Below are 25,661 nucleotides of genomic sequence, written 5' to 3' on the forward strand. Positions count from 1 at the left end.
CTGGAAGCCCTGCCCCTGGATGTTTCCAAGGAGACGGTGTTGAGGTGAGGGTGGGGGGGAGGTGGTGACACCCACCTTCCACCATGTAACTTTCTCCACACTGCACTCACAAGGTGACATTAGGTAGGAGAGGACAAACTGTTGTTACCTTTATTGCTCTGGGATGAAGCATCCCGGTCATCAAAGGTCCCCAAAGACAGGAGGCAGAAGGCTGAAATTCAAGGTGGATGTCTCTAGTTTATTTATTTATTTTTTAGAACTCTTAATGTGCCTAGAACCGTGCTTGGTCCAAAGTTTCAAGCCTTCGCTGAGAGCCTGCTGCACACGCAAGAGGAGAGTCACGGCAGAGCTACTCGTAGTCGCCTCTGTGAGTGGATCATATTTCCCTCCTCTTAGGTTGGTAGCAGCATTCATCTCACCTTCCTCAGCAAGCCCCAGCACGGGGGATCTGCCAGGGAGCCCGCCGTCCCCAGCGTCACTCATGAGCTGGCTAAGCAGCACCATGGTGACTCCCAAGGAAGCAACCCTGCTTCACTGATTCTTGTCCAGATGCTCAGACCAGGCCGAGGGTGCCCACTGCCCAGCCTCAGAAACACTGACTGCATTCGTGTCCATTTCTGGACACGGCCTTGGGAGGGAGCAGTAAGCCCTCCACGGGTGAATGAACAACCAAATGAACGCATGGTAGCCTTCAACTCTTTTATTCAAGTGTACTACAGACATCCCCCTCTCTCAAAACCAGGACAGTGACCCACCTCAGTAACACAGGCGCCTTCTCATCTGCTTGTTCGGGAAGCTTCATATTCGCCTCTTTGAACCATCCTTTACCAAGAGGGAATGGTCAGCTCCCCAAGGTGCCCACCCCTGTGACCCACCCCACACCGCTGATGCCACGAAGGGCCCACACAAGTCTCCTTTGGGAGAAAATTCTAGGAAGTGTGCGAAGAACTCAGGGTCGTCCACTCAAACTTGCAAAAGTATACCGCATGGACAGTCGGTAGCTATAAAAATATACACATACAAAAGGAGAGCTACAAAATCATGGTGCCCATTTTCTGAGATTTGCATTATAAAAAGTAAGGATTTCTCATTAAAGGTAAACTTTCCAGGGTTGGGGGGGGGCAGCTTCATAATTATGATTCTATCTCTAGTCTCCCTTCATCCTTATTTTCATAGTCAGAGCACATTGAACCAGCCAGCGAGGAGGGGAAGGGGTTAATCCTAGTTATTCATGGGCCGAAGTGAGAAAACGGAGGGTCAAGGTTTTACAGTCATTCTGCTGTCAGTAAGAGTGTGATGAGTCAGGAGAGGAGAGAAATATTTTAATACTGCCCTTTGGGTCTCTCTCTCTTTTTTTTAAAATGAACTATGAATCACAACACAGTCATTGAACTACAGCAGACGGGCTCGTAAATTCGCCTTGATGTGTGCTCTCTGGCAGCCACCACACACTCAGTGGACAAAGTCTCATGCTTCCTACACAGAGTGTTCCGTTGGGCTTGGCCCACAGAGTGTCAGCAGGAAAGGCCACCGAGGGACTCCCGCCTCGGTTCCAGTTTCCCATCAGGGTGAACTTGCTCCTTGAGGACAAGACACACTCTTGGTCCCCACGCCTGTGTCAGGCAGGGTCTCGGGCCCCCGGGACTCTCAGGATAGAAGGCTCGGTCTTCTGGGCAGGGCCAGCTGGTGTTACTTGGCTCCGCAAGTGTTGATGTTTTTCCCATCCACGGCGTCTTCCACCAGGGAAATGTGGTAATCGGTGGACAGGGTGAAATGAGAAATGCAGCCCACGAGGCCTCGCATGTACTGCCTGTTAGTGTGCAGAGCGATTTCCTTCATTCCACCTGCCAGGAAGCAAGAGGGAGATGACCTGAGCCAAAGAGGAGGACGTCTCTGTAGGATGCTTGAGTGGCTACTGACCAACACGTCCCTCAACTGACAGGACAAGGTAAGGGTGCAGAACCCAGAACTTTGGACATCGCATCTAGTCCATAATTAACCTTGAAGAGACAAGTTGACTTGGATCAGTGAGATACACAATCAGAGCCGTTAAGTATCTACCTCATACATGATTTTCTGACCTAGCTGACCACTTAAAGCAACACAGTACCTGGTGAATTTGGGGGGAAAAAAAAAGAAATGCTGTATAATGTCAACAATACGTAGTATGTGATAAGAGATGATGCCATCTTAAACCAAAAGAAACACACTGATGTTGAATGCTTTCAATTAAGTTCACTTTTAGGAAATATCCTACAGGCAGAGGTGTCTTTCCATGTTTATGTGTCTGCATTAGCGGGTTCTAAGCTATTTATAAAAATACCACTCATTCTAATTCTGCGAGGGGCCAGAAAGACAGATACTCCTTCCTCCAGGAGAATTCCAGGAGCTATATTTAGCAGGTTCCTGTTCTATAAACAAGCAGGGTTTTCCTGGTGGATTGGTCCACAGCACAAAACCATCTAAAGTGTTTCCTGACCCTTCAGCCATGAGTCAGAAGTTCAGAAAATGGAAGAATGGAATATCTGAAAAGTTTCCGATTTCCAAGTATTTGACTGATCCAGTGAAGTGCACGACTTTGGGAAGCCCCAGCATAACAAAGGGAAGACTAAGAAGAAAAGGCACTGGATAACTGAGGTTCTGCTGGAGGTCAAGGTCACTTACCCACATACAGAGCTCCGTTGATGTTGAGCTGCCTCATCATGCCAGGTGACTTGCCTGTTCTGGCCCCATAGTCATCCACGGTTATCTTTCCTGATTGGCCATCCCTGTAAAAACCACCACCAGCTTTGGAGCTTCCTTTAATCATTCAATCATGTACTCATGTTAACAGAAATGTATTCAAGTCCTCACTAAGCACCAGGCACTGTACTAAATGATGGAGCTGTCAAAATGAAACAAACCAAGAAATCACCCAAATTCCTGAGGCAAAAAAAAAAAGAAAAAATTGCCAGTGATCAGTGTCACCACTCTATGGTAGAAGAATGCCCAGGTGCTGTGAAATCCTACCGGAGATGGAGAGAAGGCCAGGGGAAACTTCTCAACAAAGATTCTGTCTGAGATGCATTTTGAAGGCTGGGTGAGTCAGGTGAAGGAGCAGGGTAATGCAAACAGGAAGTGGCAACCGCAAAGAGAGAAAAGACACGGGGGTTTGGACAGTCTGAGCATACAGAATTCCAGAGGTGGGAATAGAATAGGAAAATGTGAAGCCAGAAGCAGATGTTGAGGGGCAAAAGCTTAGAATTTATTCCGAATGTGGGATGGAACCAGAGAACTTTAATGGGAGGAGTGGTGGTGACATGGTGACACATGGTGATGTTATTCTAAGCACAGTGAGAAACCAATGTGGCAGTCCCCATCGGCGGATCACTCTCGGGGAGAACAAAGAATGGTTTAGAGGCTTCTAAAGGACCCATGTGGTGCATGCATGCATGCTCAGGCGTGTCTGACTCTGCAACCCCATGGACCATAGCCATCCAGGCTTCTCTGCCCATGGGATTCTCCAGGCAAGAATACTGGAGTGGGTAGCCATTTCTCCTCCAGGGGATCTTCCCAACCCGCACCTCCTGCAGCTTCTACATTGGCAAACAGATTCTTTACCACTGCGCCACTTGGGAAGCCAAAGGACCCAGAGTCACCCCAAAGTGGCAGCAGGATGGAGGTGCTCCTCTGTGGCAAGGACTTTGCATTTTAAGGGGTTTCCAAGAACCAGCCACACCTCTTCTTCTTTCTTCTCCTCCTTCTTCTCCTAAAATGAGTTCTTTCTTGTCTTTTACTGTTCCCTTTTTTTTTTTTTTTTGATAGCCATCACTTCTTGTTTCTCAGGTTAACAGAAACAAGAAACTCTTATCTCTCTGATGATGTGAATATCATTTTTTTTTCATTCATAGTTTGTTTCCTCCAAGTTGCTTTGTTCTATGTATCTGTTCTGATATCCATGTTTGATATTGGAGATTTTTTTCAAATGCTTAGTGATCCCCGATTGCCACTCCACAGTTCAGTGCTGAGGACTGAGGAGGAGACTGGAAGCCCTGTGGGAGCCGCATGTGCAGGATAGCTTCTGTGACTGTATTGTGATCTGGTGCAACCACTGGGGGATACCTGGATTTCCTACTCTACTGTGGGGTACAGGCCTGGCTCTCAGCACTCTGGAATCTCAATGGGGGAAGATTTATAGGGCTCTTAATAGTCAACACAGAACTTTCACATAGTTTCCAGTATTAATATAGACAGAGTAGACTAGTCCAATGTTTAGCTATACCTAATGTCTCCCATTTCAAAGACCCTTATTCATTTTCTCCAGAGAATTGACTTTCATTATTCTTCCATGGGGAGGGAAAGGGCAGCATGCCAGCTATATGAAGTAGAAGGAGCTTGGGGTCTAACACCTTAAGTAAGATTTTTAAGCCAATCTGTTTTCGGCCCCTCATTTACCTTCCAAAACTTCTGGGCCCTACTCCTTTTGTGGGGGGAGTGGGGTATAATGATAGAAATCTGGTTGCCTAAATCTCATTTATTGATAGCAGCTCTTCTAGCAACTAGCTTTAGAGATATTTCTAGCCTGTTCTATAATCACCCTTGAGACCACACAGCTTCCCCGTTTTGGGTATGCTTTTTCAAAATCTCATACCAGAAGGATGTGATGGGCAATGCCTTGCCTGCTGTGACGGCTTTTCCCCATTACTCTAAAAATTCCATTTTCCACACTTTATTTCATCAGTTCTAAGAATTTTTCATTTTTAATATGTACAAAATGAGGATATACTTTATAATCAATGGCATCTTAGATTTGAAAAATGTAAAGTGAAGAACCTAGAAGCCACCTAGTCTGAAGGATCTTGGAATTGAGCTGGAGTATGAGCAGTTTGAGGCTTCCCCAGGGGCTCAGCGGTAAAGAATCAGCCTGCAATGCAGGAGACCTGGTCCGATCCCCGGGTTGGGAAGATCCTCTGGAGAAGGGAATGGCTACCTACTCCAGTAAATATTCACTACAGGAAGACATCTCTTTTTAACAAGTCAGAGTTGGGGCTTCATCAAAATCGCTCTCTCAAGGACTTTCAAGGTCACCCGGACAGCTGACGGGCACAGGTCTGCCTCTGTGCCCTGCCACATCCTTTGGAATCGAAGGAAGCACAATGGGAAGAAGAACGGGGTCCAGCAAGACTACTCCCATCATAGCCTGTACATGGACTGCGTGGAAAACACCGTGGTGGGCCCATGTTTCCCAAGCTTCGCTCATGACCTCGCCTACTGACCTCCCCAGAAAGTACTATGGTATATTCTCAGGGAACCTGAGCCAAAGACTGTTCAGCTCATCTCGAGACCTGCATCAAGCGTGGCAGGACTGACATTTCTTTATACAGCTGAATTAGGACCTGCTAATCAGTTTCTAAAAATATATTTTTAGGGATAGATACATAGCAAAACTAATTTCAAAGGAATGATTCACCCTAAATCAATTAGAAGTGAGGGTAGTGAGCTCTGTGAGCAGGGGGAGGATGTGTAATTGGGGCAGGGTACACATGGCTTCTAAGATTCAGGTAATGTAATGTCAAAAAAACAAAAAAAGGTGGGGGCAACTGCTTGCATAACGAGAATAGAAGCATTCCTCAAAGTCTGCTGCTGCAGCTGCTAAGTCGCTTCAGTCATGTCTGACTCTGTGTGACCCCAGAGATGGCAGCCCAACAGGCTCCCCCGTCCCTGGGATTCTCCAGGCAAGAACATTGGAGTGGGTTGCCATTTCCTTCTACAATGCATGAAAGTGAAAAGTGAAAGTGAAGTCACTCAGTCGTATCCGACTCTTAGCGACCCCATGGACTGCAGCCCACCAGGCTCCTCCACCCATGGGATTTTTCCAGGCAAGAGTACTGGAGTGGGTTGCCATTGCCTTCTCTGTCCTCAAAGTCTACCTGTCCTGAAGTCTTATCTCACTATAGAGATATCTAGATCTCACTAGATGACCAGACCCTCCTCCAGTTTAGCCATCATAAAATTCCTTCTCCAAAAGGCCTTTGTTGAGTGAAGATTGGGAGTTCAGCCTTTCTGACCTGCAGTGTTAGTGATGGGCACGGGGGGAGTTGGTACCGAGATGCCCTAATGAGTGGAATCAGGGATACTGGGATGCCAGGCCAGGTGGGGGAACAGGAAGTGGGACTACAGGGACTTGGAGAGCACTCCCATCAGCTCTGTCTCATGCTGTGACAGGTACTCACCGAACGGCCTTGACTCGATGCCACCGACCATCGTTGAATGAGCCATTCACCATGATGGATGCCACACCACTGCCCAGGTTATAGCTAAAGGCGTCAGAGAAGAACAAGACAGAGAACAGAAAATAGCACTGACACACAGGCAGACGGTCATTCATAAATGATTCTCAATGAGAAAGCTCTCTGGAGCTCAGAAGGTAGTTTCTTTAATACAAAACAATGCTAAAAAGACACTAGGTTCCCAAATTAGGCCATAAATGATCAAAACTGATTTTTTATTTTTTAATTGTGGTAGAATTTACGATCAACCTTTTTTTTTTCTTGGCCATACTGTGCAGCAAAGAGGATCTTAGTTTCCTGACCAGGTATTGAACCTCTGCCCCCTGCATTGGGAGCATGGAGTCTTAACCACTGGACCTCTATCGAAGTCCAGACTTAATCATTTTTAAGTGTTCAGTCCAGTAGTGTTAAGTATATTCACATTGCAGAGTAAACAATTCCAGAACTTTTTCATCCTGTAAAATCAAAAATCTGTACCCATTAAACAACTTCCCATTTCCCCCTCCCCCAGTCCATGGCAACCACCATTTTACTTTCTCCTTCTGTAAATTTGACAATCCTAGGTACCTTATAGTAGGGTCAAACAGTATTTGTCTCTTCGTAACTGGCTTTTTTCACTTACCATAATGCCCTCAAAGTTGATTTATTTTAGGCTCCATGTATACTATTACTGTATAAGGAAAAAGAAGGACTTTATCATTTGTAAGGTGTTGTACTAGGTTGAACAGTATCCCCCCAAAATTAATGAACACCCAGAATCTAAGTGAAAATCGAAAGTGTTAGTCGCTCAGTTGTGTCCGACTCTTTGCAATCCCATAGACTGTAGCCCGCCAGGCTCCTCTGTCCGTGGGATTCTCCAGGTGAGAACACTAGAATGGGTTGCCATGCCCTCCTCCAGGGGGTCTTCCCGACCCAGGAGTTGAACTTGGGTCCAGAAACTCGGAGAAGCCTGGTGGGCTGCAGTCCGTGGGGTTGTGAAGAGTCGGACTCGACTGAGCGACTTCCGTTTCACTTTCATGCATTGGAGAAGGCAGTGGCAACCCACTCCAGTGTTCTTGCCTGGAGAATCCCAGGGAAGGCAGAGCCTGGTGGGCTGCCGTCTATGGGGTCGCACGGAGTCGGACACGACTGAAGTGACTTAGCAGCTTAGCAGCCAGAAACTCAGAAAGTGAACTGATTTGGAAACAAGGTCTTTGCATATGCAATTAGTTAAGAGAGTATTTGGGGTTATATGGGGTTAGGGAGGAAGTCATATGTGGTTACTGTTGTTGTTTAGTCGCTAAGTCACGTTTGACTCTTTGCGACCCCATGGACTGTAACCTGCCAGGGTCCTATGTCCATGGGATTCTCTAGGCAAGAATACTGGAGTGGCAAGAATACTCCAGGAGAAGCTCCAGGAAAGCTTTCTGACCCAGGGATCAAACCCACATCTCCTGCATTGCCGGCGGATTCTTGACCACTGAGCCACCTGGGAAGCCCCATTTGGGGTTAGTGAAGCCCTAAATCCAATATGACTAGTGTCCTTATAAAAAGAGGAAATTTTGACCCAGAGACACACAAAAGACACCATGTGAAGATAGGGGCAGAGACTGGAATGATACAGCGATAAGACAAGGAGCACCAAGGAGTGTGAGCGATCACCAGAATTTTAGCAGAGTCACAGAGCAGACTTCCTCAGAGCCCCAGAAGGAAGTGACCCTGTAAGGCCTCCGGGGCGGACTTCTCGCCTCTAGAACTGTGAGATAACACATGTCTATCCCCACCCAATTTGTGGTAATTTGTTATGGCAGTCTTCAGAAACGAATACATGTGTTTTCACTTTTCAAAAAAACAGAACAGAACAAAACATTGCAGAGTAGGCTGTCCCAAAGAGTTTAAGGGAATTGGCCTAAAATCTCAAAGCCAAAGTATAGGACTTGCACTTGGGGTCTTACCTGCGCGCCTCCCCCTGCCACATTTTCTTGGATAGCAGATCCACTCCGAAGCTTCTGTTTTCTGTTTCAGTTGCCAGATACCCTGATATGCTAAGGGGATCAGAAGACTTGCATATGTTGTTTACCAGAGAGAAATATCCCTCTTAGTCTAGTGTTCATTCAATTATTCTAATTTAATTAAAAACAACAAATATTTAGTGAGTGACTATTTTAGGCTGGGCACTGAGCCAGCTGCATAGATCACCCCTTGATAATATAATAAAGCCCATGTAATCATGCTTTTGAAGGAAAATGCATTTCACCCAGACAACTCTCTCCTCATGTTGTAAGAGGACATGTCTCTCCTTTAGCTCATTGGCCAAGAAACAGGAAATTGAGAGGAAACCCAGATTAGTCACTGAGCTCTTCTATGCACTCAAGCCAACAAAAGAGCAAGAATAGAAAGCTTTGGCTTTTCCCAGGGAAAGCACTATGAGTCCTTTCTTTAAAACTGGAGTCTCAAAGAAGCCACACAGCCCATCGACATTTAACCAAGAATAGAACTCGGGTGACTTGACAAACTCTGAGACAAAGCTGTTGCTCTGACCCAGAAAAATCCACTGTTTTCTAATGAATTTTCCCACATCAAGTGTCTCCTTGTATGAAGCAGCCTGGAGGTGGAATTTTCAGATTTCATTATTTAGTGGCCAAATGCTTGTTGAAGAAATGAATGAGTATAAAGCAAGGCTGAAAGCTGGTTGGCAGAAATACAGCTGAATTACTATGTGGGCTTTTATGAGAGGCAGCACGGGGTGATAGAAAGAACCTGCTGCTGCTGCTAAGTCACTTCAGTCGTGTCCAACTCTGTGCGACCCCATAGACGGCAGCCCACCAGGGTCCACTGTCCCTGGGATTCTCCGGGCAAGAACCCTGGAGTGGGTTGCCATTTCCTTCTCCAATGCATGAAAGTGAAAAGTGAAAAGGAAGTCGTTCAGCGACTGTCCGACCCTCAGCGACCCCATGGACTGAAGCCTACCAGACTCCTCCGTCCATGGGATTTTCCAGGCAAGAGTACTGGAGTGGGGTGCCATTGCCTTCTCTGAGAAAGAACCTAGACACTTGGGTTAGAGGAATCTGCCTTGATTCCCAGCCTTGCCAATTCCTAGCTCTGTGATCTTGGGCAATTTGCTCCATTTGTCTGAACCTCAATTTTCTCATCTGTGAAATGGGTTCATAATACCTACCCTGAAGGATCTTACAGAAGGTTCAGTAAGATAATATATATAAAGAGCATAGCACATAGTAGGAGACAGGCAAATAACCCCATGCCTGTGTGCATGCTAAGTCACTTCAGTCGTGTCTGACTGTGTGTGACCCTGTGGACTGTAGCCCACCAGGTTCTTCTGTCCATGGGATTCTCCAGGCAAGAATACTGGAATGGGTTGCCATGCCCTTCTCCAGAGGATATTCCTGACCCAGGCCTTGAATCTACATCTTTTATGCTTTCTGCATTGGCAGGCAAGTTCTTTACCATTAGCGCCACACAAGAATACATGCAGTGCTTAATGCAGCTCGGATAGAGCATGGACAGCACACCTAGAGGAACTAGCAATAGGGGAGAATTGCCACCCAGAGTTAAACCTGTCAAGCCTCTCCTGGAAGAGTAGTCATGTGTGAAAGTAAACCACCAGACTGTGAATATGTAACCGAAACACCCAGGAACACCCAGGTCTCAGAACAACGTGACTTAGGTAGAACTGCAGCAGCATAGACTGGAGTGGGATTGAAACCCAGTGAATGGAAACTTTTTCAGTTGTGTTTGGACAAAGGATGGGTTTTCTTCTTCTATTCTCTAGCCTGGTAACATGCCTGTTCATCTAGATTGTACTCAAGGAGCAAACACGGAACCCAGCAGACAGGAATCCAGCCACCACTGCAGGTGGGGGAGCGGCCCAGTTGGCTCCTTGACGGCCTGACTCTCCAACCCCACCGACTCCCTCTCATTTCTCGAATAACCTCCCGCTTGCCCAGACACCTGATATACATCCCCCTGGAATTTCTCTTTTAAATAATAATAAATGGCCAAGAACAGTGATTGCCTTTGTTGGGAGAGGGCATGAGGGAGCCTTCCTGGGTGTAGGAAATGTTCTGTGTTTTGTTCCGAGTGGTGGTCACACAAGCGTTTGTATGTTAAAAAATGTATTGAGCTGTACACCTAATATTTGTACACTTTATGTAAATTATACCTTAATTTAAAAAAAATTGAAATATAGTTCAATTAAAATGCTTTGATAGTTTCTGTGCTGTGTTTAGTTGCTCAGTCATATCCAACTCTGTGACCCCATGGACTGTAGCCCGCCAGGCCCCTCTGTCCATGGGATTCTCCAGGCAAGAATACTGGAGTGGGTTCCCACGTCCTCCTCCACGGGATCTTCCCAACCTAGATCAAACCCAGGGCTCCTGCACTGCAGGTGGATTCTTTATGGTCTGAGCCACCAGGAAAGCCCAAGAATACTGGAGTGGGTAGCCTGTCCCTTCTCCAGGAAGAGAACCAGGAATAGAAACAGAGTCTCTTGCATTGCAGGCAGATTCTTTACCAGCTAGTATACAGCAAACTGATTCAGATAATATTATATGTATATATGTCTGATTTCAGATTCTTTTCCATTATACGTTATTACAAGATATTGAATATAGTTCCCTGTACTATAAAATAGGACTTTGTTGTTTATTTATTTTATATGTAGTATGTCTCTGTTAATTCCAAACTCCAAATGTATCCCCTCCTACCCCCTTCCTTTGGTAACCGTAAGTTTGTTTTCTATGTCTGTGAGTCTGTTTCTGCTTTGTAGATAAATTCATTTGCCTCATTTTTTTTTAGATTCCATATATGAATGATAGCATATGACATTTGTCTTTCTCTGACTTAATTCACTTAGTTAAATCTCAATTTAAAAAAAAAAGGTAAAAAATATGTGAATGAATGAATAAATGAACAAATAAATGTGGTGTCTGCTTTCTCTACAATGTCCCGTGTACCTGGTGAGCATGAATCAGTTATCTTGAATCCAGTTTACCTACTCAAGCTGGTACACACAAAAGGCCAGGAGTCTGAGCACAAAGGTGGTCCACTAGGAAATGCCACCAGGTGAGGCCCCTCGGAAGCCACTGGACTGCCTCCACGTGGTGGCACTTACACTTGGTCGTGCCTCTGTTAAAGCAGAGCACAGGGTACTTGGCCAATGTCAGACTGCTTCCCTTTCTCTGCTGCATGAAAATGTTATCAAAGTCATATGGAAAATTAGTAGGTAATATCCCCAGTAAAGTGGTATTTACACACTTAGTTTTATGCCCTATACATAATCATAAAACAAAATTAAAAAAAACAAACAAAAACCACATTCTCAACTGAGCACTCTGATTCCCTTTCTTTTTAATTTGTACCAAAACCATAAATAATCTTTTTGTTGAATTCCAGTGCTTTTCTTTATTCTCTGACAGAAGCACTTTGAGCACTAAATTAGCAAAAAGGACAAGCATTTAGGTGAAGAATGTTAAGATTATACCGTATTATCTTAGATTTCCTGTTGTTTGCTTTGAAATTGTATCAAACACTAAAACCTCAAAAACGGTTCATCTACCCAATCAACAGGTTTACTTTCTAGGCTCCACTGATGTAAGCTGCATGGCAGCAGAGCCTTATTCAAAATAATAATAGCTAAATTTTATATAGTATATTGTGCCAGTTCCCTTACGTATGTTCGTGATGTTTTTTGAACAGAGTAAACACTTGATCAGGGATAATCATTATCACTCACTAATAAGTACACATGCCGGGCCTTACACTAAGCCCTTTACGTGAATTAACTCATTGGGTCCTCATGATTAACCCTTTCCTTTTGCAGAGGTCAGATAACCTGCAGGTGATCACGTGGCCGTGGGAATCAGGCATGTCTGACTCTGAAGCCCTGGTTTCTGACCATTCCAGACTCGGTTTCTCAGGGTGTGGCTCCTGGTATCTTCCAATCAGATTCTGGCACTCAGCAGGACCTCCTCCACCAGCATCTCTGGGTGTGGGCCCAGGAATCCAGTAACCTCAGATAGGAGCCCCACAGCTGACTCTGTGTAGGCTGACAATCTTAAACCACTGGCCACTCTCTGATACCTCTCCGCCCAGCCTCCCCCAGGGCTTCCGTACTTCTGAGCCGGGTGAATGATGTGGGGGGAATAGCTGCCCAGAGGAAGGAAATGCAGCGAAGCAGCCAGGTTCCAGGCCCAGGGATGAGCACAGATGTCTGCTCTGGGGTGTGGGGGCTGAGCTGGGGAGGATGCCCTTTACTCAGAACTCGGCCAGAACTCCAGACTTAAAAGAGAAACGTGGGACCAATTTCCAGAAACCTGAAAAAGAGTTGGTAACCAAAGAAACACATCGGGATGGAGTTGTAAGAACGGTGCCCAGAGAGCATGGGGGTCTGGCCTGGGCAGGGTGTGAGAACCAGTGGGAGCTGCAGGGTGGCCGGGAGGAGACTGAGTTTCCCCGTCCAGCTGAGTTTTCGCTGGCGGTTTAGGGGGGAAGTCGGGCCTCCCACCCACGGCTGAGCTACTGTTTCAGTTCCCTTTTCTGGGCACAATCAAGTACTTGAGGCCTTGGCGAGGTTAACCACAGGAAAACCACAAGAAAATGGCTTTGCAGCAGCCAGCCTGAAACTGGGGTGTGAAGAGCTCAGCATTTGACCTTGGGGCTGCGGGGAGGGGGCGGAGGTGGTGCAAACTGCTCTCGGGCAGCCTCCAGCTTTCAACCACACTCTGCTCCCCAAAGTCCTCAACAACCATAGGGTCACTTGACTGAGCATGCTCAGCTATGTAGGGGCAAGCATTGGACAAGCGACATTTCCTTTCAAAATGTCCTTTATTCAAATCGCCAAGACTTCTATTCTTGTACCCTGGCTGTCAGCAATCCCAGCACAGGACCCACTGAAGCCCCAGAACTCAGCCTTCTTCTTCTTCTCTGTAGTTCCTTATCTAACCTTCATCTATTTCAACTCCAGTTAATTCCGTATCATTTAGTGAACACTTGTGCAGGTCACCGGGTCGGGGATTAAAGAAGGAAAAGTCAGAGAAATTCCTTCCCCCATGGAGCAGATGGTCTAGAGAGCAAGCAGGCGTTTCAAACCGTAGCAGGCGTCAGAATCACCGGGAGAAACAGTTAACAGATTGCTGGGTCTCATCCCTAAAGTTTTTCTGTTTCAGTAGTTCAAGGGTGTAGCCTGAAAATTTGTATATTTTTAACACGTTCTCAGATGATGCTGATGCTGCTGGTCCAGGGACCACACTTTGAGAAGCACAGTTCTAAACAAGATATTTCTACCCTCAAGTGGGGCTGTGTCATCACCATCTCTAGAGAAGCTCTTTCATATTATACAGCTGGCCCCTGCCCCTTGGAATCTGGCTCCCACCCAGCTTCCACCCAGCTTCTGGTGGTGAGATCTTGTGCTGGTAATTCTTCAGCTACTTTATAGCTTGTCGTTGTTGTTCTTTAGCTGCTAAGTCATGTCCGACACTTCTGTGACCCCTTGGACTGTAGCCCACCAGGCTCCTCTGTCCATGGGATTTCCCAAGCAAGAATACTGGAGTGGGTTGCTATTGCCTTCTCCAGGGGATCTTCCCCAGTGACAAATCTGAGAACAGTCTAAACTCATGTAGAACTTCTAGAACTGTCTTATCCATTATCACCTGAGAAGCACGTATAAAAATGCAAATGTGGGGTTGCTATATTGAGGTATGAGTTTGTGCTTTGTTCTTTGCAGTGGGAGATTGGAAAGCAGGCCTTCTCCTTCCCAAGGCTCCACAGGGATTAGGGAGCTGAGTCAGAATATAAAGCCAGGTCTCTCAGCTAAATCTTCAGATCTTCCTGAGCTGGTGAGCACTGGGCCAAATACTCATGTCCATGCTTGGCAGGATCAAAGTCCTCCTTCTACTTCCTCATTTGTAAGTGGGGAGTAGATGGCAATAACATACTAGTACAGGAGCCACAAAATTGTTCTCTAAGTTCAGTTCAGTTCAGTTGCTCAGTCGTGTCCGACTCTTTGCGGCCAAATAATAAGTATTTTAGGCTTTGCCATAGAGTTCCTATTGAAACTACTCAAGTGGATCACTGTCACCTCAAAGCAGTCATTGACAATGCATAAATAAATGAGGGTTGCAGTATTCCAATAAAATTTCATTTACAAAAATGGGTGGGTATGTGTGCTTAGTCGTGTCCAACTCTTTGCGACCCTATGGACTATAGCCTGCCAGACTCCTCTGTCCATGGGATTCTGCAGGCAAGAGTAGTGGAGTGGGTTGCCATGCCTTCCTCTAGGGGTTCTTCCCAACCCAGGGATCAAACCCGCAGCACCTGTGGCTCCTGCGTTGGCAGGTGGATTCTTTACCATCGAGCCACATAAATGGGTAGGGGGCCAGATACGCCACCAGGCTATAGTTGACCGACTGCTGCTCTGGAAATGGATACTGGAGAGAAAGACCAGGAGCCTCAAATTAAGCTGGAGCTTCAGGCAACAGTTAATTCTAGCTGACTGTGTTCTGGCTCCTCTGCAACCTCTGTTTGGCATGATCTGCACTGGCTGAGAAAAATCACAAGATGATGCTGTCGGCAGCCAGTATAAGGGTTACCTGAACACCAGGGCTCCATCCCGAAGGCCCAAGGAAATGAAGTCACTGTTAGGTCTCATGGGGCTGTCTCCCCTCCACAGCAACAGGCCATCTTTGGCAGTTGTCTTAAACCGCATGAACGCGTTTGATCTTGATCCTGACACCCTGGAGGAAAGACACAAATCATTACACCAAATCAACCAGTCTCCACCAACATCCATTTCTGAGTAATCCTGGTTTTGTCTGCCAGTTATAAAGATGGTCTAATGTTTCTGACACTATCAGGAGATTAGAAAAAGTGTCACCACTATGAGCCATGCCATGGGTCTAAACGTCTGAACTCCTCATTCTACAACATGGAGTCTGTCTCTCTCTCCAGGTGTGCTGAACACCACAGAGAGCATTTGATGAGTGACAGATAAGCCAGACCCTGGCCAATGCCACAGTCCCAGCCTGTACCCCCAGTACACACCTCAGTCTAACCTCCTTCCTGTCCTACCACTCACGAGCCCTTGGGAAAGTGCCCCTCCATTCCTCAAAAGGAAGTGGGTTACTTAATTACCAAGAGATTCGAACGCTCAGGGCTATGATTGTGGTTGTGGATGGCCATCTGTGGAGGTGATGTCCTTGAACGTAGAGAAGGAATGACTGGACAGGGGGCAGAGCATCAGACAAGGAAGGTGCCTCGATGGGATAATGGTCTTGAGAGGTGTTGGGGCAGAGGCAGGGTGGAGTGGAACAGAAAGCTGAGAGGAAGGAAGGGGTGCTCAGGAAGGGCAGGTCCCAATCCTACAGCCATGGCTGGGAATAAGATCACTGCTTATCGGTTCCTGTTAATGTTGGGATATTCTCATTGATTCTTGGGAATAGACTAGTTCAGAGATCCAGTTTCACTAGGAAGTGGCCAGTGTTTCATCCGATTAAGGGAGAAAAGCAACCATGAGGTCCTTAAATACAAGGCGAAGTAAGAATAAATGCAATTTAATGTTGTTCTTTATAGTGTAAGATGGCTCTACTGGAAAAGTCCTGACCATTTTCCTGTCACGTGTCTAATGAACGTGGCCTGCAGCTTGTAGAGTGCATTCAGTAGTGACCAGTGGAGGATGCTTTTGTCCAAGGCTTCCCAGAGCCTGGGATAGACAGGAAGAGGTCTAGTGTGCTCTCCCCAGACAGGTCTCAGAGTGGTGAGTGAGGAGCAGGGTCCATGACACTCCACCAGACCAGGTGCGGAGCAATCCAGCTATGGGCTATTCCCTAGAGATCTGCTTTTCCCAGTCTTGTGTTCAAGGTTCCTTCCTTCCCTCACTTGCCTTGGATACACTGATTCGTACAAGTCAATCACACGGTTCCATTTCTTTCGCAGTGATTGGCTTAGGGGTAGATCTGTGACCCACTGTTGTCCAATGAGATTGAGGAAATTTATCAGGAGGACTCTAGGAGTCTCTTCCTTTCAAAGAGAGTCACATGAAAAAAAGGGCTTTATTCTATTGTACTGTATATCGCCATGATTTATAACTATTTAATGAGCATCTTAGGAACAGCTGTCTTTTTACCATAAAGGGTATGATTGTTGCAAAATATGCTGAGGATAACAAGGCAGGAAAATGAGTCATTGATAATACAATTGATTCTCTGAATTAATCAACCCAGGATCCAGACTAAGTCTAGACAGTTTGTTATATGAAATAATATTTACCGTTCATGTTTAAGACATTTCGAGCTGAATTTTCTGTTGTGTGTGTGTATGTGCACTCAGCCGCTTCAGTCACATCTGACTCCTTGTGACCCTGCAGACTGTATAGCCAACCAGGCTCCTCTGTCCAGGGAATTCTTCAGGCAAGAATACTGAGTGGGTTGCCATGCCCTTCTCCAGGGGATCTACCAGACCCAGGGATCAAATGTGGGTCTCTTATGACTCCTGTATTGGCAGGTGGATTCTTTACCACTTGTGCTTCCTGGGAAGCCTGAGTTTTCTGTTACTTACAGCCAAAGGCATCTAATGGAAACACACTCTGAACCTGACTTCTCTCTGCAGCTTCACACGCCTGCACACATAGATGCAATCTATTAATACACGCACACAGGTGTTATTGGGCTTTCTGCTTTGGGGCTTTGAACCTCCTACTTGCACCAAACCCTTCCACTCCCACAAACGACCTGGCGCCCCTCACTAAGGATCACCCTCCTAGTTTCTGGGGACTGAACACCCCTCCATCTCTTGGGTGTAAGGACTTGAAGAAAGAAGAAGGTTTCTTGGCTGGGACTCCATTTCGCCTATGGCCCACACAAGACAACTTCAAGAAACACAACATGGGATTAGAGGAACAAAGCCGGGCCTGTCTGGTTTGTGTTCAGAAACACCAGGGACATCCAATGCCCCAGGAAAATGTCTCTTAACCGCCTTTGTTCCTTGAAAAACCACCAAATTCCACCCTAAGAACTGTGTGCCTTTAAAGAGTTGCCTTAGTCTGTGACGAGGCAATCAACCTGAGACAATGGAAAATATCCAGATTTGTGCTGGCAGTGGGGTGGCAAGTGGTGCTCTCTGAACTACAAAGAGTGGAGGGGAAGGAAAAGAAAGAGAAAAGGGCAAACTGAAAGCACCAAAGCCGAGCTTCACTAGATTCACCAAAGCCAGTCTTCCTCATGGGAAATAGCCTAATTAGGCTCTTCCAAACCAGGAGCTTTATAAGTGCGGTGTTGGAGAAGACTCTTGAGAGTCTCTTGGACTGCAAGAAGATCCAACCAGTCCATCCTAAAGGAAATCAGTCCTTAATATTCATTGGAAGGACTGATGCTGAAGTTGAAACTCCAATACTTTGGCCACCTGATGCGAAGAACTGACTTATTTGAAAAGACCTTGATACTGGGAAAGATTGAAGGTGGGAGGAAAAGGGGACGACAGAGAATGAGATGGTTGGATGGCATCACTGACTCAATAGACATGAGTTTGAGTAAACTCCCAGAGTGGGTAATGGACAGGGAGGTCTGGAGTGCTGCAGTCCATGGGGTCAAAGAGTCGGACATGACTGAGCGACTGAACTGAACTGAAACCAGGAGCTTGAACTCTGGAGCAGGGCTGGACCTTCAGTCACCAGCAATTAAAAGTCCCAGCTGTGACGTGAGCATCTCTTTTGTCATGCTCTTGCATCCACCTGAAGAGAGCCAAGAAGCCCCCCACCACCAAACTGGAAAGAGCCTGAAGAGGACAGTGGACCTCACTGATGATGATTCACAGTAGGGCACGGACTTGGAGCTCTCTGCTTGGTTGGAGATGTGCCAGAACCCTTCCACGGCTGGCTCTAGGCAGAGCATGGCCACAAAGTAGCATGAAGTTGACTCCCCTGCCGGAAATCGCACGCATGGAACCCTGGCTTCAGGAGCATTGAGTTCTCACTGCTCCTCAAAGCCTGAGTATCAGAAATCCCAGGGCTGACCATTGTCCCTCTTTGACCAGAAAGGCTCTGGGTTGTTGGTCATGCTGCTGCTGCTGCTGCTAAGTCATGAGGTTGGTTCAAAGGCTACATTTTTGTGGGGTTATTTTTTTGTATGTGTTGTTTTGTTCTAGTTTCTATGTTTATTTTGTATGTTTTCTTCCCCTGGGACTACAGCTAAATTCTCGTGCCTTCTTGGAGAATTATCTTCTGGCATGGAAGATAAGGAAAAGCTCTGGGAAAGATAATGAGAAACTGACCTCCCAGGAGATAAGGAAGGTGCTCGAGGGGTCTTCTTACCTCTTGAGAATATCTGGATTGTCATACGTCAGGTAACTGCGGCCGATAAACTGCGGGATCTCAATAGCTTCTGTGATCGCTGAGACAGAACAGAAAACGGAGGTTATGTGCTATGCGGCTCTCTTGACCCCAGGACTCCACCAGGAGGCAGGAAAAGAACGAAAGCCAGCTCCCGGAAATGGGGCATTTATCAACTTGGCAGCCCCTTCCTCTTGGCTGCACAGGCACTTGGCCTGCTGTGGGATGACCTGGCCTGATAGCCTGCAGTTGGCCTCTCGCTGGTGGTCCCGCCCTGGGGCTGGCCGTCACTGTTATCTGCCTCAGCCCTACCGAGAAGGCCCTGCAATATACTGAACCTTGAATCGTGCCCAGTTATTCCTGGAAGCTAAAGGGCAGGCCCTGGGCCACGTGAGGAGCAGATGGGGATAGCCCTAGAAGTTCTCCAAGGGAGGCAAACAGTCCCCCAACAAAATCCACCAGGACTTCTCTATTTGAAACCAACCTGGTCCAGAACCCATTCGGTCACAACGTCAGATACGGGTTAGTAATGGATAAGGCTTTGACTGTTTTTTGTGAAGCACCTTCTGGTGTCCTACTTCACAAAATTTTTACCACAGTCATACAAAGGAGCAGCAAGTATTGGGGAAGGGGAGGCTTGGATATTCCCATTTTATAGAAAAAGAAAATGAGGCACGTAATCATTAAGGATTTGCCCAAGATTATACAGCTAAGAGAGAAACAGACTATGAACCAAACTCTGGCCCTGAGCCTTCTTTCCAATATTTTAGAAGTGTTTCCTTCTCATTACTTTGTTTTCTTGAGGAAGCACCCTCTTCCACACAGTGAATAAAGGAATAAGTTAAGTAGTAGCATTTGGTGTCATGAATTAGGGATAATTTAGAGGATTTCTTCTAAAGAGATCACAGCAATATCACTTTCCTCTTTAGAAAGACAAAGAAATGGCAATTTAAAAAAGTTAAGGTAAAATGAATCTCATGTTCAAAGAAATGTGCAAAATGAGAGAAAATAAGCCAGCTTATAAAATAAGTCATAGTTTCATAAGATATGTGGTTGGCACAAAGAAGATGAACTAAGATCTCTACATCCAGGAGAGAAAAAATGTGTAATTATCGACACTACAAATGACAGGAGAGTTTAAACTCAACTTCTACACATTAAAAAGAAGGAAGGAAGGCAAGAAAGAAAAGAAGGAAGGAAGAAAGAAAAAAAATAACAGTAAAACACAAAACCCAGTGACATTGCGCATGTGTGCTCAGCCATGTCTGGACTCTGCAAGCCCATGGATTGTAGCCCACCAGGCTCCTCTGGCCACGGAATTTTCCAGACAAGAATACTGGAGTGGGTTGCCATTTCCTCCTCCAGGTATCTTCCCCATTCAGGGATCGAACTCGCCTCTCTGGCGTCTCCTGCATTGGCAGGTGGATTCTTTACCACTGAGCCACCTGGGGAGCCCATAATGATATTGGGCCCCCAAATAAAAGTTCCTGTGTCAGCAGGTCACCCACAGCATGCTCCTGTATTCTTCATAAAAAGTAAGAAAAAAAAAAGGAAGGAAGAAAAAGAGAAGTTGGGGGAGGGAGAGAGTAAAAGAAAGAAAGAAAAGAAGGAGAGGAAGAGAAGCAAACATTTTAAAGAGAATTTTTGAGGTAACTATCTAAGAAGTTACTTTCTTGTCCTCTGAGGCAGCATGGCCCAGGACAAGGGGCTGTCGATGCGGAGGGCCTTTTAGAGTCGGAAGTGATGGCTCTTTAATCTCAAATTCTGAGCTGCTCCACCCTCTGGTTTAAGTGAGGAGGAGGAGGAAGGAAGAAAAGGAAGCTGAGAGAAGAAAAAAGATGTAAAATGCCACAAGTAGAAAGTTGGTGGGAAGAGAGAAGAAGAAGGGGAAAGTAGACGTTAGAGGAGGAGAAAAGAAAATGTCAGAGAAGCAAAGTAGGAGAAGGTGTGGGAAAAAAAACAACAACACAAAAATGAACAGCCAAGTGGATGGCATCCCCAAGCAGGGGATGCAGAGAGGATGAAAAAGCTGCGGCTGGGGGAGAAGTCCAGGAGAAGCAAAAAAATAGAAGAGGGTAAGAATGGGGTACAAGAAGCAAGAGTGGGGAAACGCAGGAGGACAGGGGAGCTCACACCTGGGCGGGCAGACCCTGAATTGCCAGCTGCTGATGCCAGACAGGAGGAGAAGCCATCCCTCCCAGTCACTCTGGAGTCCCTGCTGGGTTTGGCTCAGCCCCAAGCAGGGCCCATCCCTGCTGTTACTGGATGGACATGGGTCTGCACTCCTGGAAATGATCAGGATGTGCTCTGCACCTGGACTCTCAAAGGGGTGTGTGCGCGAGCCCCGTCCAGCTACTGACTAAGCCCCTCTAGCTCAGGGCTTCCCAAGATCCAGCCGGGAGACAAGTGTGCTCCCAGGGCTGGCAATCTCGGTGGGAGGCTGCAGCCCCTCTGAGAGGTGTGTCCCCCGTTACCCTCTGCAGGTGGTTGGCCAGCACTATGCCCACAGCCTGTCCAGAGCCTGACCTGGCACCAGCCCAGGAGCCGTCCCAGCTTCTCGGAGGACTCACTGTACTTACTGTTGAGGCAGTAGTTCCCACACTCTGCCAGATGCCAGCATGAAACAGAACAGGGCAAGTCAGAATCTCACAGTCACTGTAAAATCCCAATTACTGTGGTTGCAGATCGCTGGAAAGCGGCCTTACACAGCCCCTGGGAAGCCCTGCAGGAACTCACATTCCTCTGAGGGAACGTGAATCCACTCGTTCCCCTCGTGAGAAACCGCTGGAAATATTTTCTCTCAGCATGGTTAGCACCAAATCACCCAACACACCTCCGCAGTTCTCGGCTTAGTAACTGGGGTACAGGAGGTGGTGGACCAGGAAGATGTGTCTAATAAACTGTCTAACACCTCTGGGGCTCCCCTGACCTTGAACTGACAATGCCCACTTAATCTAAACCTGGAGAAAACACTTCCTGGAGAGTTACTTACCTTGTCAATGACCACTACCTTTTCTTGGCTCCAGGCTACATGTGAAAAAGGAATGCAAGCCAGCCAGCTGCCTCTTTTCTCTCCACAGTGGAAAATATCACCCTAATTCCCAACCCACCCCCTTTACAAGGTTCAGATCTTGTGATTAATAAAGAGCAGGCGAACACTCTAGAAATGACACCACTGAACATAAACACAGTGAAAATATACTCCGTGTCATCAGTATATGTGGATAAACATTAATTCCATCCTAAAACATTACAGTTAGAAGTAGCCATCTAGTCCTTTCTAGCCTTTTGCAGTTTTTTAAAATATTGTAAGCACAAGTATATTTTATCCTAACCCTTTAGATCTAATTTCTTCTACACTGTCTTTTTTTTTTTTTCTTGTGGCAAAGGCACTACTCAAAGACTGTTTTTGGTGCTTCCTCACATTTAGACCTAAAAGCTTGAGACATCTGGTGACAAAATGAATAACCAGCCTGCAAGCCAGGCAAATTTTCCACTTCAGGGACTTGAAATTCCCAATGGACTATAAAGAGTGGAAGAAAACTTGCTGGCTCCTTCACGCAGTCCCAGGACCAGTGAAGGAAGGAGCTGGGGTTGTAACCTAGCTTTTCCAGCAGCCAGGACTTCTCCCCACAACCTCCTGAGCGATGGCAATCCAGTCCCAGGGAACAATTTCCAGGGTGGGCAGCTCTCTCATCCACAGGCAGAACTCTCCCTTGCTGGACAGCTCTGCTTGGAGCAGCCATCTGGTCCCATGAAGCTGACTCTGCAGCCACAAAGTAAGTAATAGCTAAAAAATTGTTTTCTACACTACCAGCCTTCAACTATCTAAAAATCAACATCCAGGCTGAATGCCTCCAAATCTTGCATTGGTTAAGGATACACCATCCCAAGAAAAGAAATTCCCTATAGTATGCACAATTTATATGTTTTATGAATTTGTGTTTTTTCATACTGAGTATTCTTAAATTACAGCTCATATTTAATGAAGCTACTTTTTTTTTTTTTTAATGCTCTGGGACTTCCCCCCAACTCCCGTCCCCCAATCAGACTCAGCAATTTGATATGAATTTACTAAATACACTGTGAAGTGTGTAGAATGTGGTCCATCATTATGAGTCAGGCAGGTTCCCATCTTTGAGGACTGTGTGTCTCTGACAAATGTGTGACCTAAGCCAGTGGCTTTCGGTGTTGGTATTGAGTGGAACTTCAGCTGCTGCAGAGAAACACTCCCATCTAGTGGCCTGAAGGGTCCTGCACCGTCTGAGTCAGAACTTCTCAGTAATCTGGGAAGGGAAGGGAAGGGAAGGGAAGGGAGTACCATCAGAGCTCGGTCCTTTCCCAAGTGGCCTGTCTGCCATGGGCTGGGGGAAACCCTGGAGGAAAGAGATGCATTCTACACCCTTGTCTTGGACACTCAGAACATATCAAAGGCTCTGAGAAGTCCCACAGAAGAAGCGATGGTTTACCCAGGATTACTCAGTCTTATTTCAGGCTCAGATGGTAAAGAATCTGCCTACAGTGCAGGAGACCTGGGTTTGATCCCCAGATTGGGAAGATTCCCTGGAGAAGGGAGTGACAACCCACTCTAGTATTCAGGCCTGGAGAATTCCATGGACAGAGGAGCCTGGCAGGCTAGAGTCCATGGAGTCCCAAAGAGTCAGACATGACAGAGCGACTCACTTTATTAGACCACAGAATTTCCCCTCCCATTCTGCGCATGTGAATGTTATGTTGTCTATCTCTCTGTGCGAACACAAAACCGCCATTAGTATTCTTTAGAACTTAAATTTTCACCTGTGCTTTGTGAAACTCTGCTTTCCCTTGTTAGTAACTTAGACACAAGAGCTCTTACGGCCTGGGACACAAAATGGGCAAATTTGGATGAGAGTAGAGAGAAAGAAGAAAGAAATCTCTAAGGATGGGGAGTATCGGCTTTCTGACACCCCTCTGGTGAGATGAGAAAGGGACCTCAGGACTGGGCTGCAGCATGGGGTGCTGAGGTTTGTGGTAGAAGAAGGCACACGAGAGTGAGAGCCCCAGGTGGAAGGTGAGGGGACCACCGCGCCTTACGGTTTCTGCTGAAGTTGTGGCTGGTACCTTGAAGGCCTTCTGGCTTCTCCAGCCCCAGCTGGGGCACAGAGGCTCACTTTCCTGCAGCTCCGTGGGAGCCCAGTGCCCACCTCCATCTGGGCTCAGATTCTGCTCCAGCCTCTGATGTTGCAGAGACAAAGGGTGGGATGGGGCTCCCAAGACCCTCCTAATGGTCTGATGGTCTGAGAGCCCGGAATCGCCCCAGCCCCAGCCCTCCTGTACTACCAAGAGTTGAGAACAAGTGTCTAGTCTCCTAGACACTAGAGCCCCAGTGGAACTCCTCACTGAGGAGGGCAGAGAGACCCAGACTCACTGAACATCCCTAGAACTAACTTCCTGCTGGAGAAGGTGCCCCTTGGTATGGACTGAGTGAGGCCTGGCGTTGGGGGTTTCTCTGACATGCTGCACACTGTAAAAGGGTGGTTTAACATCTGTGGGAGACACTAGGGAACACGTTTGTGCTTTTGAAGAAAGATCTGTCCAACATGGAGGGAAAAGCTGTTAAATATATAAGGGTAAGAAGCATCTCATTGGATCAGGTGGGATTCTCTTTGATAACCAAGGATGGCTCTTAACCAGTCTTGGTCTTTCCCGCTAAGAATATATCCCAGCTTTTAGACTGTTCTTTTGCATCTCTGTGGAACAGTATAGTTTGCCAGCTCTCTTTCCTTTCTTTCTGACACTTATCCAGGCCTACAAGCTTATTGAACAATCACAGCAGTCTGTATGGTAACGGTGTACCTCTATGTACCTGCTGGGGCCTAAAAATTTGTCCTTAACAGCCCTAACCTGTACCCACAGTTCCGTTAATCCTCCCAAGTCATACAGCAGAAGAAATTACATGATACAGGCCATGCCTCCTATGCATGAATCTTCCTAGGACTGGCAACAGTTGCCTTTTTGCCAGAAATACCCTATTTCAAAGCATGAGGAAATGCTGATACAATGTGAAAGCAGCTGATGCTCTGAGTTTTAGTCTTGGTTGTAGCCTAGGATGTTGCAGAAAAAAGGGGTCTAAATGCTGTCTAGACCACCCCCACACTGCCACTGCCCAATCTCTTGGATCTTGCCAGAAGGCCCAGGCCCTCATCAGCGATCTGACTTTCATTTTGGAGAGGTATATTTCTCATTGAACCTGAATCTATAGTTGCAAAGCTCTTTACAACTTACAATTTATATGGTTAATGTTCTGTAACAGGAAACAAGGGTTACCAAGGTACCAGTTATCTTTTCCTTTCTATTTAATTCCAGAAGCTAAATGTTCATTTAATCCTGGACTTTATATATTGACCCTTAGTGTTAGCATCTAAGGCAGGAGCAAGCTTGCATTTGCCTGTGGTAAAATTGGAGACTTAGGAGAGTCAAACACTGATGTGTGAAATCTAGATCCAATTTTCTGAATGAACAGGCCACTCTTGAGCTAAATCTCTCCAAGTACCTGCTGTTAGCTAAACAGTGATTTCCTTGTTAGCTTTATAATCAGGATCATTCACAAATGGCTCAGTTCCTCTTCTTTAGGGGTTCATCACTAGAGTGAGATACATTTGTAAACTTATTTCATATGATTTGCCGTGAGGGTTTCGAAACTCATTTCAATATACTACTACTTAATCTTCCAACTGGCTAATTGGCATCTTTCATATTTTCCAAGACTGCTGCACAACAACTTCTCCTAGCACTCCAGATACTGAAATATCTACCTGTAGTCTTCAGTTTTCCTCTAAGCCCTACTTCTGAGAACAATCAAAAACCTGGGAAAAAAAACAGGAAAGAGAGAGACAGCAGTGCTTCACTTAGGACCGCTGCCTTCTTGCCTTCAGGCCTGTATACCTTTTTTATTAGTTCCTGGAGAGGTGAGGCCTCCCCGACATTCTAAAAAGAAGGTCCATGTGGCTCACCATGATGCAGCTGCACGACGTGGGCCTCTTCTAGACCCCACCCTGGCCTCTGCCTCCCTTGAGCAGGCGTGGAAAACAGTCCAG

At 46.5% G+C, this 25,661-nt stretch overlaps 1 protein-coding gene across 2 annotated transcripts in view; it reads right to left on the bottom strand.

Moving 5' to 3' along the window:
- Positions 1-685: 685 nt before the first annotated feature.
- The window catches only part of EGFLAM (EGF like, fibronectin type III and laminin G domains), a 193,999-nt gene continuing 169,023 nt past the window's right edge, over positions 686-25,661 (bottom strand). For both annotated transcript variants that reach the window (XM_019982928.2, XM_019982929.2), the window contains 5 exons: positions 18,568-18,646; positions 14,855-14,998; positions 6,213-6,296; positions 2,665-2,768; positions 686-1,844 (listed from right to left, as the gene is read on the bottom strand). In XM_019982928.2, coding sequence (XP_019838487.2) covers positions 1,690-1,844; positions 2,665-2,768; positions 6,213-6,296; positions 14,855-14,998; positions 18,568-18,646 — 566 coding nt within the window. In that variant the 3' untranslated portion in view covers positions 686-1,689. The remainder of the gene's footprint in view (positions 1,845-2,664; positions 2,769-6,212; positions 6,297-14,854; positions 14,999-18,567; positions 18,647-25,661) is intronic.

This window comes from Bos indicus, chromosome 20, assembly GCF_029378745.1.
Source record: "Bos indicus isolate NIAB-ARS_2022 breed Sahiwal x Tharparkar chromosome 20, NIAB-ARS_B.indTharparkar_mat_pri_1.0, whole genome shotgun sequence".
Taxonomy (NCBI): Eukaryota; Metazoa; Chordata; class Mammalia; order Artiodactyla; family Bovidae; genus Bos; species Bos indicus.